The sequence below is a fragment of the Rana temporaria genome, chromosome 11, assembly GCF_905171775.1.
Source record: "Rana temporaria chromosome 11, aRanTem1.1, whole genome shotgun sequence".
NCBI classification, from domain to species: domain Eukaryota; kingdom Metazoa; phylum Chordata; class Amphibia; order Anura; family Ranidae; genus Rana; species Rana temporaria.
Window position 1 is genome coordinate 114,284,709 of NC_053499.1, and position 13,942 is coordinate 114,298,650.

The 13,942-nt window shown below is 43.6% G+C and overlaps 1 protein-coding gene across 1 annotated transcript in view; it reads right to left on the reverse strand.

The window, feature by feature from the left end:
* Window positions 1–5,821: 5,821 nt before the first annotated feature.
* DRAP1 (DR1 associated protein 1) overlaps window positions 5,822–13,942 on the reverse strand; it is a 39,500-nt gene continuing 31,379 nt past the window's right edge. The window contains exon 7 of the mRNA XM_040328864.1: window positions 5,822–6,113. Coding sequence (XP_040184798.1) covers window positions 5,978–6,113 — 136 coding nt within the window. The 3' untranslated portion in view covers window positions 5,822–5,977. The remainder of the gene's footprint in view (window positions 6,114–13,942) is intronic.

Below are 13,942 nucleotides of genomic sequence, written 5' to 3' on the forward strand. Positions count from 1 at the left end.
TAGGGACAGTCTTGTTGACAAGGGACAGTGAAAGGTACCATGTACCACAAGGGACTTTTAATGTCTTTAGAACAGGGACTCTTCAATGGGAAGGGAGTAAAGGCTCCGATGGGACACAGCTTCAGAACACGAGTTAACATATCGACTAGAGCAAGGGGTCCAAGTGTAAGAGGAGTTCTGGGAGACTGCAGTAGCGCTAGGGAGATAATAAGAAGCAACTAAAGAGGGCATCAGAGGCAAGGGATTAGCCTGTGAGCTTAACCGGTTAAGACCCAGACCATTATGCAGGTTAAGGACCTTGCCCTTTTTGCGATTCGGAACTGCGTCGCTTTAACTGACAATTGCGCGGTCGTGCGACGTGGCTCCCAAACAAAGTTGGCGTCCTTTTTTTCCCACAAATAGAGCTTTCTTTTGGTATTTGATCACCTTATTTTTTTGCGCTATAAACAGAGCAACATTTTGAAAAAAAAACTATTTTTTACTATAATAAATTTTCCCAAAAAAGATATAAGATAATTATTTTTCCTCAGTTTAGGCCGATACGTATTCTTCTACCCATTTTTGGTAAAAAAAAATAAAATATATAGGGGATAGTTTTATGGCATTTTTATTATTATTTTTTTTTTTACTACAAATGGTGGCAATCAGCGATTTTTTTTCGTGACTGCGACATAACGGCGGACACTTGACACATTTTTGGGACCTTTGTCATTTTCACAGCGAAGAGTGCTATAAAAATGCACTGATTACTGTGAAAATTACAATGGCAGTTAAGGGGTTAACCACTAGGGGCGCTGTAGGGGGTTAAGTGTGACCTAATGTGCGTTTCTTACTGTAGGGGGGCGGGCTGGATGTGTGATGTCAGTGATCGTCGTTCCCTACATCAGGGAACAGACGATCACCGACACTGCCACAGAGAAGAACGGGGAAGGTTTGTTTACAAACACTCACCTCTCCCCGTTCTTCAGCTCCTGTGACCCGATCGTGGGACACCCACAGCGATCAGGTCCGTGGGTCCCACGGTCACGGAGCTTTAGACCGGGTCGCGAGCGTGTCCTTCTGTCGACATATATAGTGGGCGGTCCTTAAGTGGTTAAAGGAGAATTCTCTGGATGACCCGTAATGATATATAATAAGCCCCTTATTTGTAGAAGTCGGGCGCATTTTCATTCAGAAGGCCGAGTGGGAGTCAGGCTCAGAGACTCTAAGAGCACCTACTGCAGAAGTAGATCGAGAAGATTTGGATTCAGTTGACCTTTCTCTGTACTCGATTAGCTTCAAGAGTGCAGAAGAGACATTAGGTGGTCTAATAGACTCCCAACGTCTCCTTAAAAACACTCACTGTGTCACTATGCTATAATAGAGTGGACTAAAAAAAAAAAAAAAAAATACACTTTCAAAACTTAAAATTTGATAAAATAAAATTTAGGTCCAATGAATACAAATGCACCTGCAAAGACCCCATGTACACATGAATGCAAGAGCACATGGGAAAAAATAATAAAATCATAAACAATTGCGACACAAGTCATATTGTGATAGAATGTTATTAAAAATGACCTTTCCTTCCCAATCTGCAGCACTGTAATTTTCTGTAAAATGCAATGTGGCTAACTGGAGGAATTCTCTACACAGATGGTGTACATAACAGCACCCGCTGCCCCCCCCAGAAGTCTGCACCAAGAAACAAAATCAGATTTTGAGCATACCCTGCAACAAAAACATTTTCAGTGTTATACTCTCAAAAGAAAAATCAGACCCTGCAACTTTCCTTATTAGAGCCATGCAGGTGCAGCAGCTAACTAATAATTATAAAACCACTACCATACAGATTCACTTTCTACATGGACACAAACTGCTATGTCTTCAGAATAACAAAAGGTAGGAATCTGCAACAAAGTTTGTTAAAATCCCCACAATGTACAAAGATCACCCAGAGGGGAATATATTTTTATTTTTCTCGCAAAAATAAATGGAGTTACTCTAAATCAGGGATATGCAATTAGCGGACCTCCAGCTGTTGCAGAACTACAAGTCCCATGAGGCATAGAAAGACACTGACATCCACAAGCATGTCACCCAGAGGCATGATGGGACTTAGTTTTGCAACAGCTGGAGGTCCGCTAAATGCATATCCCTGCTCTAAATGGATGACCTGTAACGGCTTTTAACGCATCATCTAAGGTTAATTTTAGGTACTGTAGCTTTTTACAGTTTCATGGGTGTGCGCAAATGTAAGCCTTGAAAGGGTTCTTTCCAACACAGTCCAGGACTGGCTACACTAACCACGCTACAAAATGGTTTAGATGACCAAGGCAGTCCAAGGCTCTTGGTATCTACTGAATAACTAACATGTGAAATGGCTAAATAATGTGTTTTCAGTCATTAGTTCTAGCTGCCATTACATTGCATCATTGGTGTTGGAACAACATTGCATCATTGGTGTTGGAACAATCAAGACCTCAACCAGAATGTTTTTCTGTCACATTCAAGTAAGGAACATTCTTTCTTGCTTGGGCCAACGCAATCACAGAAAGGTCTTTAGCGCTAAGGACTTGGTCAGTTACTACAAATTTCATTCTTTGGGGCCATCACTCCACGGGTTCATTTCCCTAACAAACAAATGTGTTGGCACCTAGGGTGCTGTCTAAAGCCTGAGGGCTTTTTATACTGTTCTTCAGTAAGTCTTAATGGAGAAGTACAGGATATCTTTTTACACAGCAATGGAAAGAGGAACCCACAAAACAGAACCGATGACAGAAGTTCTCACATTCTAAACTATTTGGAGTAATATCTGGCTCACAAAGGCTTTAGCCTTTCCTCATTACAATGAGGGGTTCTTGGATGTAAAATGTATTTCTCCCATGTCTGCTGGTAAGTCTTTTGGCCTTTAAGGGACAATGTTGATCTTTCTTAAAGGGGAGTTCCAGCCTTTTTTTAAGTTTATTAAAAGTCAGCAGCTACAAAAAGTGTAGCTGCTGGCTTTTAACCACTTGCCGTCGCCGCACCGTCATAATACGTCCACAAGGTGGCTCTCCTAGGAGAGACCACGTAATATGACGTCCTGCCTTTTTTCCGCCACTAGGGGCGCCCCCCGCTCGCCCCCGACTCCCGTGCGTGTGCCCGGCGGGCGCGATCGCCGCCGGGCACACGCGATCGCTCGGTACAGAGCGGGGAACGGGAGCTGTGTGTGTAAACACACAGCTCTCGTTCCTGTCAGCAGGGGAAATGCTGATTTTCTGTTCATACAATGTATGAACAGAAGATCAGTGTTTCCCCTAGTAAGGCCACCCCCCCCCCACAGTAAGAACACACCCAGGCATACTTAACCCCTTCCCCGCCCCCTAGTGTTAACCCCTTCACTGCCAGTGGCATTTTTATAGTAATCTAATGCATTTTTATAGCACTGATCGCTATAAAAATGCCAATGGTCCCAAAAATGTGTCAAAAATGTCCGAAGTGTCCGCCATAATGTCGCAATACCGAAAAAAAAAAATCGCTGATCGCCGCCATTACTAGTAAAAAAAAATAATAAAAATGTCATAAAAATACCCCCTATTTTGTAAACGCTATAACTTTTGCGCAAACCAATCAATAAACGCTTATTGCGATTTTTTTTTACGAAAAATATGTAGAAGAATACGTATCGGCCTAAACTGAGGAAAAAATTTTTTTTATATATTTTTGGGGGATATTACAGCAAAAAGTAAAAAATATTAATTTTTTTCAAAATTGTCGTTCTATTTTTGTTTATAGCGCAAAAAATAAAAAACGCAGAGGTGATCAAATACCACCAAAAGAAAGCTCTATTTGTGGGAAAAAAAGGACGCCAATTTTGTTTGGGAGCCACGTCGCACGACCGCGCAATCGTCTGTTAAAGCGACGCAGTCCCGAATCGCAAAAAGTACTCTGGTCTTTGGGCAGCAATATGGTCCGGGGGGTAAGTGGTTAATAAACAGACACTTACCTGCTCCACAGCTCCAGCGACGCGCCGGCCGGGGCTCCGCTCCTCGCTCCCCCTCTTCATTCCTAGTGTGGGCACCCGGCAGTGACAGCTTTTGGCTTCACGGCCGGGGACACACTGCGCATGCGCAAACAGCACTTTGCGAGCGGCGCCGTCCGATTGGACAGGCGCTCGCCTACAGGGAGGGGCTGCAAGAAGGCGATTAAGCTAATAGCCTTTCCAGCCCCTCGGCGGAAGTGGGACAGGAAGTCCCCTTCTCCTGAAGCCCCCACTCCTCCCCCCCCCCCCCAAGAAAATTACATGCCAAATGTGGCATGTAAGGGGGCGAGGAGTGGGTTAAGCGGAAGTTCCATTTTTAGGTGGAACTCCGCTTTAATACTATCCTTACCTATGGTATGTGGAAGCAATGAGCCAAGATGCCTTGTCTTATCATTCCACCTAACTTATATGTTTATTGTTGTTTAGCGCCATGGTTTCTTCTGTTTGGGAAACTAGATTCAGTCGTTTCAACTGTACCTCTTCCTTACAGAAAACGATCAGTATCCACATCCAAAGAGGCTATCTTCAAGGCAATTTGTATTATTTTTTTTTTGCATAGGATGGTAAAGCATTAAAACACCTCCGATTTAAATGTGAAAAAACTTCTGACTTCTTACTTCTAAAAGCCTGTATACATCTGAGACCATCTCAAACTCAAATACAATTTTCAGCTTAAATAATCTAAGCTAAAATTCATTTTGGCTACAAGTATTAACCATTTCAATACAGGGCACTTTTACCCCCTTTCTACCCAGGCCAATTTTCAGCCATTGGCGCTGTTGCAATTTGAATGACAACTGTGTGGTCATGCAACACTGTACCCAAGCTAAAGTTTTATAAATTTGTTCACACAACTAGAGCTTATTTTTTGGTGGCATTTAATCACCACTGGGTTTTTTTTATTTTTTGATAAACAAAAAAAGACTGCAAATTAAAAAAAAAGTGTTTCTTCATTTGTTATAAAATTTTGCAAACAAATAATTGTTGTTCAGAACTTTAGACCAAAATGTAATTGACTACATTTCTTTAGTGAAATAAACCCAAATCAGTGTTTATTAATTCAATCTGAATGAAAGTTATAGAGTACACAAACTATGGTATACATCAGAATTTATCAATCCTGATGTACTGACAGCTCATTTCTTGAGGCCCAAAAATGCCAGAACAGTACAAATACCTCCCAAATTACCGATTTTTGGAAAGTAGACAGTCCAAGGTATTTAGTACGAGGCATGGCAGTTTTTTGAAGTTGTAATAAAAAAAAAAAAAGGAATGAATACAGGGCTCCTCTTGATTGGCAGAGGTGGAGGGGTGGGTGGATGATGTCATGCCCTCCACCTTAGCTAATCTGATATTCACTAAGAAAATACAAAGCTTTCCGTCAATGGCTGAGCAGCGCTTATCCGATTTTGTTCTAGGATTGGGATGGGAAGTCTTTGGCCCATTGTTAGAACACAGCGCTGTATACTGTATATAGCTGATTCTACATACAGTTTTTACAGCGCCGACAGCAAGCCCACCTGTTAGTGAAGAAAATAGTTTGTTTGGCCTAGCTTGGTTCAATCAAATCTGGAGTTAGGCTTTCATAGTGAAAACAATGTAATAAATGTGAGTCCTGTAGTTAAAAGAAATGCAAATAAAAAGAGGTCTCTGAATAAGTGGCACTCTAACATGTCAATCATTGTACTATCACAGCAAAGGGTAAACAGTAACACCCAACAGTAAAATGCATTGTGGATTATCACATAAAGGGCAGCAGAAAAAATAAAATACATTTACAGCTGCATTTGAGATCTGTATAAATAAAAACAACATACATTTTCCTCCACATCCTTTTTTAATAAATTTAAGAACACATTTTCCAATATCACCCCCCCTCCCCCCAGGGCCCTTGGGCCTAGTTTAAAAACCAAAATAAAACAAAAGCAAAGAAGCAAATAAATGAAAACGGAATTAAATGGATCTGGCCAGAGGCTACGAGTCATAATCTTCCTCCTCCTCCTCACAACCAGTGGACAGCAACGGAGCTGGCATAGGGGGCAAAGCAGAAGCTGCTTGGGGCATGACTGGAACAGAATGAAACTGTACGAACGATGGAGCCGGAGGGGGACTAAGAGATAAAAAAAATAAAAAAAATATGTGGTGGTCAATATAACAGCTTTGAGTGAAAGACTTACAAATCTGTACATAATAGAGTGATGGAGACAAACAAAAAAGCAACTAAAATACAAAACATTTTATCAAATAAAGCTTTTTTTTTTAAATGTTAAAGTGTATATACACACCAGAGTTTCACATTAAAATAAAAAATAAAGAACCTTAATCTTTATCTGCTACACATCGATTTGTTTTTATAAACTGCTTATCTGCAAATGCCAGGTAGCACCACAGCACACACATATTTATAGTTCTTTCCTTGTCTAAATTGCATTGGAAACTTGTAAAGTAAAACAGCCATTCTGAGTGTTTAACTGCCTGTCATACCCCTTCATTACCAGACAATTTTTCAGTCTTTAGCACTGGGATACTTTAAAAAAAAAAAAAAAAAAGAAGAAAAAAAGACCAAACATTTTGGGGAAAAACAAGGTTTCCTCTGAACCCTGTTAAAATATAAATGGCAGGACATTATGTGCACCCCCAAAATTGCCCCATTTCGGAAAGTAAGCATCCCACTTTTTGGAAATGAAGAAACATGTTGGGAAAAGCATTTAACCATTTCCCGACCATGCTATAGGCAAAATACAGCTATAGCGTGGTCGTCCAGTTCTGGAAGGGTGTCTATAGACATCTTCCCTGAACCCTGCCCCCTGTGGCACGCACCTAACACGTTCTGTGACTGTTGTGTCCTTCCGGCACAGCTGATCACAGATCGTGGTAAAGGGCCAATTGCAGTACTTTACCATGTGATCAGTTGTGTCCAATCAGTCAATCACATGTTAACAGACGCTTTGTCTGCGAGAGGATAGAAGAGCTGTCAACAAGCAAGCCTGTCAGCACATAGTTTACACCGATAATCAATGCAGCCTCATCAGCACCCATCAGTGAAAAAGAGAAATTACCTATTTGCAAAATTTTAGAAGACATTTTTTGCCCCCAAAATTAATTTAACTTGTTTAGCAAAAACTAAAAAATAAAACAGCGATGCTTAAATACCACCAAAAGAAAGTACCATCTGTCCCTACATTTTTTTAAACTGTGTTGTAGGACGGCGCAATTGTCATTCACAGTGCGACAGGACTGAAAGTTGATAATTGGCCTGGGCAGGAAAAGGGTGAAAGTACCCAGTACTGAACTGGTTAAAACAAGGAGCTTGGTAAAGGTGCACTAAATCTAACACATACAGATCATAACTAGAGGAAGGAGGAGAAAATGAATGGGTTAATGTACAGGTCACATACAGTGGGAAAAAATGGAGTTGTGCATAAGGGAGGTGAAGGGTTACTATACAGGTCACGGAGAGGCAAGCGGGAGTTTGGATGTGTATGAAGGGGTAGTGAAAGGGTTAAAAGAACCTTATAACTGTTGCCCTGTCTGTGCTGCAATCACAGGAACTAATAAAGGACTCAATCATTCATTAGCTCCCGTTTCCTCCCTTAGGCCCCTTACACATGAGGGGGCGGGCTACCGCTGATCCCTGCTGAGAAGGCAGATGGTTTGCCAGTGTCCACTCCACTTTAACAGTCCTGTTCACTGATTAGTGGCGTGCAACCCTGGATGGTCCAGATGGATGGAGTAGTGGATGGCCACCCTGTTCCAACAAGGCTGCAACGTCAGCAAGGCGGTGGTGGAGTCATGTTTGGGCTGGAAATATGGGAAGAGAGCTGGTCGGCCCCTTTAGGGTCCCAGAAGGTGTAAAAATGATCTCTGCAAAGTATGTGGAGTTCCTGACTGCCCCGATGGGGCCCACACACGATCGGTTCGTCCGATGAAAGCGGTCCATCGGTCCATTTTCATCAGACGAACCGATCGTGTGTACAGGGCATAACACTGTAGGAAGCCTTTTACAGGAGAAGCACCGAATTAGCCAGAGATTTCCACTGCTGCAGGGAAGGGGGATTCTGCGAATTCTAGTGCAAAACTATACATTTTTTAGCATAATATAACACACTCAAAAGCACTTTTGTGACCTTGTGGGGGCTAAGGGCTCTACGAGACCCAGCAAGCAGACTCAACTCGCTGGGCACCGAAATGGCCATCACCATAGAGATAAATTTGATGACTTGCGTCCAAAAGGCAGCAACTATGGGGCAGCTCCAAAAGATGTGAATAAAGTCTACATGTGGGTTGGAACAGTGCCAGCAAACTGGGCAACCAGTAGCCCCAAATTTCCGCACCATATCCGGCATCAAATGAATGCATGTGAACGATTTTCAATTGAATCAGTTTACCTTTTAGGCCCCCTTTCACACTTGTACGACTTGTCCTATGACTTGGCACTGCAAAGTCGCACGACATGTCGTTCCCCATGATTTTAACTGACAATCATTCATATTAGGATTACTTCAAAGTAGTCCCTGCACTACTTTGGTCCGACTTTGATCCTACTTCAGCCCATTGAATATCACTGAAGTCGGATCAAAGTCCGGTCGCCGTCTTAACTGATCCGACTTTGGCTTATGCTCGGCTGATCTTGAAGGGTAACTCCACGGCAGAAAAAAAACAAAAAAACGGCCATGGGTTCATCCTCCATCCCAAGACCCCGCTCCTTATGATGCCACTGCCTGGGGCATGATGGGGTGGTGACGTCATAAGGGGCAGGGCCTCCAGGTGACATCACCCGGTGACCCCCCATGCAAATATAAGTAGTGGCACACCGCACATGCAGCATTAGAGAGGGAGAGAGCGTTGAGTCAACATCGTAAGAAGAACAGAGGGAGAAGACAGCGAAGAAGACCCAGCAAAAAAAAGAAGATAGCCGAGAAGACCCGGCAGAAAACAGCAGACAGAGGGAGAAGAACCGGAGAGGGCTAGAAGACCCAGAAAGGGTAGAAGAACCAGAAGAGGCAGAAGACATCAGAGGAGGAGGCAGAAGAGCCGAAGAGGGGAGAAGAGACGCTGGAGCTGCCTTAATAAAATTACTTTAAAAACATGTGTAATGCGTTTTATTTTTGACACTTTTTTTTTTTTTTAAGTGAATGGCTAGGGGTACAAATGTTCCCGATTCACATTCACATAGGGTGGGGGGCCGGGATCTGGGAACACCTTGTTAAAGGGGGCTTCCAGATTCCGATAAGCCCTGCCCACAGACCAACAACCAACGGCCAGGGTTGTCGGGAAGAGGCCCCTGTCCTCATCAACATGGGGACAAGGTGATTAGGGGTCAGGGCGCAGGGCCCCCCTACCCCAAAGCATCCATCCCCCATGTTGAGGGCATGCAGCCTGGTATAGTTCATGAGGGCAGGGCGCTCCACCTCCCCCTTTTCTGAACCTGCCGAGCTGTGTGCTCAGATAAGGGGATGGTATGGATTTTGGGGAAGGGGGATCCCATGTCATTTTTTTTTCGTTGTGGGGGTTCCCCTTAAAATCCATACCAGACCGAAGAGCGTGGTATGCTTTTGGAGGGGGAACCCATGACATTTTTTTTTATTTTTGTTTAACATTTTGCGTATAGTTCCCCCTAAAGATTTATACCAGACACAGCTTTACGGAGATAGGGTACTAAAAAGGAATAATTCCAGACATCGTACCAATCATCACTGTCCAGGTCAGGAACATCGATCGTCTGTAATTTCCTGCACTTAGTCAGGTTTTCAGGAAAAGGCAGACGTGCAGGCTGGTAAAATACTGAGTGGGTCTTAGGAATAGAATCAGAGCAGTGACTCCAGATCAGTTTCCCTAAGGGTAATGACTGCCAACTAACTGGAAAGTGTAGGCATGATGTAGTTGTAATGAAAAAATACCAGTTGGGTAAGGAGTATTTAGCCTGCAAGTCCGACAATGGTGGAAGAAAGCCCTTAATGACCATATCCCCCTAGCTTCTTAATGCCTTTTGATGCCCATATGACCGGCTCAGGAACTCTAAACAGCTGGGGAAGAATCCAATTATTCCACAGTGGGCAATGCGGAGACCAACACAGGACGTTGTAGGATGCAAGACCCCTGTCCGATGCCATGCCCGAATCGTAGCTCTCATGGTGCGAGTTAGAGAATAAAAGGAGCTCTTGAATCTCTGTAAAGGGATTGCAAAGCTTCATAGGAGCCCAGAACTTCAGCCTTAACGCCACTGAAGCATTTACTTTATCCAGCATGAGCCAATTATGGGCTTGAACCAGTTGCCCAGACAGAAAATGAAGGCCCCTCATGGAAATTGGTTGCTTCAGGGCCACAAGACAAAGTCTGAGAGGCTGATTTTTTCGGAAGGAGGAGACATATGCATCAAATTGTTTAAATAATGTAAGTGGGGTCGACATTGGAGCATTGCCGGGAATGTACAGAAAAAAACTTCATTGTAATCAAATAAATCTGTCTAATGAGCATTAGGGGTAAGGACTTCCAGAGTTCAAATTTGGATTTTGCCAACCCCAATGATGGGGTAAAGATAAGTGGAATGAAAGCTGCAAGGACATTAGTCACATGCACATGCTCAGCCTGCGGGAATGGGTCAAGCAGAAGTATCTGGGATATGTTTCAGTTAATCCATAGCCCAGAGAAAATGGCAAACTTGGCTAATAAAATTAGAACGGGCCATTAAAATACCCAGCTTGATCTTGCAGAAGAAGGAGCATATTAGTGTATAAAGCTACTTTTTTTTCTAAATCGTGGAGCATAATCCCTCTCACCTGAGGATGGACCTGAAAAGCAGCAGTAATGCAAAAAGGAGGGGCCAAACCCCATACACTCCAGCACAGCCAACATGTTGGTCCAATCCACTGAATCAAAAGTATTCTCTATGTTGAGGGCCACCACCACTTGCATACCTGGATTAGAATGCAGAGCCTGAAGATTTGCAAAAAGGCAATGAATATTAATATCCGTGGACTTATGTGGGATAAATCCTGTTTGATCAGCATCCACCAGCATTCCCATAATCGTGGATAGGCGTGTGGCAAGGACCTTTGTTAGGATTTTGAGGTCCATATTGTGAAGTGAGATTGGCTGATAGAAGCCACAGTTTAAAGAGAGCCTTGTCTGGTTTGAAGAGAAGAACCACATGGAGGCTGGAGAGTGCCTTGGTATAGGGGGATTTAGATTAAAAAAGCGGGGAAATTCCTTCCATATACAATTTGTACCATTTGGATAGTAGTCCATCAGGGCCAGGGTTTTTCCCAGCAGGGAAAGACATAATGGCAGTCTGTAGCTCCTCCAACGTGATGGGGGCATCTAGAAAATTCCTATCAGTCTGGCAATGAGTGGTAAGTGGCAATTGTTGTAATCAGGCATGCATGTCAGAGGTATTATAGGGTGGAGTGGGGGTGGCAAATATTTAATACAAGGGACAGTTGTACCAGGAAAGCTACTTGCAGACAGGTTCACAATCAACTTTCCATTTTTATCAACCCCCTCAAAGAGCAGTTTCCAAAGTTTTAAAGGAGGAACAATGGATCAAATCAGTCCGATGCAGCAGAACACACCTGTGAAACTGACTAATCTGAGTCATTCAGTCCCAGGAGGGATCCTGTACCAAGGCCTGTTCCGATGCTCTCAAGGAGCCTTCCAGGTACTGAAGAACAGTATTGGAGGTACTCCCAACGGTGCTTTATCAAGGAAATATATTGACCTCTCAAGGAGGCTTTAAAAAGGCATCGCATACGATTTGAGGGCCCACAGCATCCAGCAGAAGTTCTAACACAGAGTTAAGGTCACCACAGATGATGGTTCAATGGGAATGTCAAACCAACACCTTGTCAAATAGGGTGGTCAAATGGGGGGGGGATATATAAACTGACAAACAGATAAGCGACTCCCCTAATAAGCAATACCACAGCTAGTGAATAAAGGTGATGGTGTCTCTTCTTATAGTGTATACGACACCTTGGTGCTCACAGGCCTCTCATTTTACTGATGAAGGTTAACAGCATTAAATAACTCATGGGCAATCCTTGGGCCTCAACTTCTCTTTGGGAATCTCTCTGTAACAGATACTGCTCTTGGGACAGAATATTGGGACAGAATATACGGCAATATTGCCTTAAACGGAAACCCGGGGTTCATCCTAGTCACCTCCGTGGTGGTATGTAAACAAAAGTGCTCCAATAGTGTTATATAGTTTCTCAAAATATTTTATTATAAAAACAGCTAGCTTTTACTCACATTTAAAAACTTTAGCAAGGCATAAAATCCAGGCTAGAGCGGGATATTCTTTGTGATAGCGCGGGAGTACCATCTTTGTTAATACCACAGATGCATATCTGCCCATCGGGTCTGTAACCGACTGAACAGCGCAAAAGAATAATTTGCTGATCAAAATAGCGACACCTCTCGTATACACTGAGTAAGAGGCTCTGAATCCATGACTTGTGTAATGCATGTAATTTGCTGCCTGTGAGAGGAGTTCCCTGTAAGAAAACGAGGTGTGGTTTGTAACACTTCAAATATCGAAAAACCAGGGCTCTCTGAATTGCCTGGGGTTTCGAAGAATATCGTAGATCCTTCAGACTATTCGGAGCTTACTGGCATAAAGCATGCTGTAGGTGTAACCCTTATTGCAAAGACATCTGCGCACATCCTGCAAGGTTCTCCAACGGCGCTGGATCTACACGTAGTAGTCTGAAAGCAGCATAACCATGGTGTTCTCAAACCGGAGTTGTGGCTTTTTCCGAGCTGTGGTCAAGATGCAATCTTGGTCTCGATAGTTTAAGAACCTTACTAAAAACAGGATACGATTGGCACCAGGGCGACTGGGGCCCGTGGGAACTTGATGCACCTGTTCAACTACATAAGCCAAAGAAACCAATGTCAAATTCAGAAGGTCCTTAAAAAACTACTTAGTGAAAATGTAACGGTAAGTGACCTCGGCACCCTCCGAGGACCCACTATCCTCACATTTCTCCGCAAGCAGTTCTCAGCGTCCTCGGCCTGATCTGAAAGCCACTGAACCTGGTACTGTAATTCTTCTATAGTGGTCGCATGGGCATGTGTGGTAACTTCAACTTCCGAAACCTGCCCCTCAGCTTTAGTTAGGCGGGTACGAAATTTGTCGAGATCATGGGGGATTAAGTTGCACTCTGTGGTCTAATAACCTATGCGCTCCATGAGAGATGTTTTAAAGGAGGCTATGGCTTGCAGGATCACTGTTGGTGGAGTCAGAAGATGAAGCTGCTGGCAGAGGTTCAGAGCTGCTATGGGAGACAGTCACGTCTGGGCTACTATGGGATACAAACTGTGTTGCAGAAGCGGTGCCAGTGCACGTGGAATATGAGGGGGGGGGAAGGCAAGATGGCGGAGCCACGAGGCTGGGAGTACACAGGGCTCTTCACTGACCTTGGGATGCAAGATCGGCACTTGGCTGGCAGCAGCATGAATCAGAAAGGTGGGCGAGTGTTGTCACACAGGCAGCAAGTGGCAACAGCTGCTCCAGACACTCCCACACTGCAGGATAGAGACAGGATGATCTGAGCCTTCCTAAGACACAGCTGCTCCATTTCACATACTGGTCACGCCCCGTCATCGCTTTCCAGTTGATTACTGGTATGTTGCCTAGTGTCACATGTTACAAATGCACAGACCCCAGATCTTCCCCACTGGTTTTTACAAACTAGAAAAAAAAGCAGTGTTCTGTGAATAGGGAAACTACAAGTTCTGACAGCCTTTGTGGAAGTTCAGCACTTACATGTCAGGGGGCATATGAACCTAATTCAGGAGGGAAGCAATAGCCACAAGTGGAACACACATCATTAGAGTTTTTTTTACGGATACCTAAAATAAGGCCCCAATATTGTTTTTACCTGGAGTTCATCTTTAATGGGCAGGGAAACAAGAACCAAATTAATACATAAAATC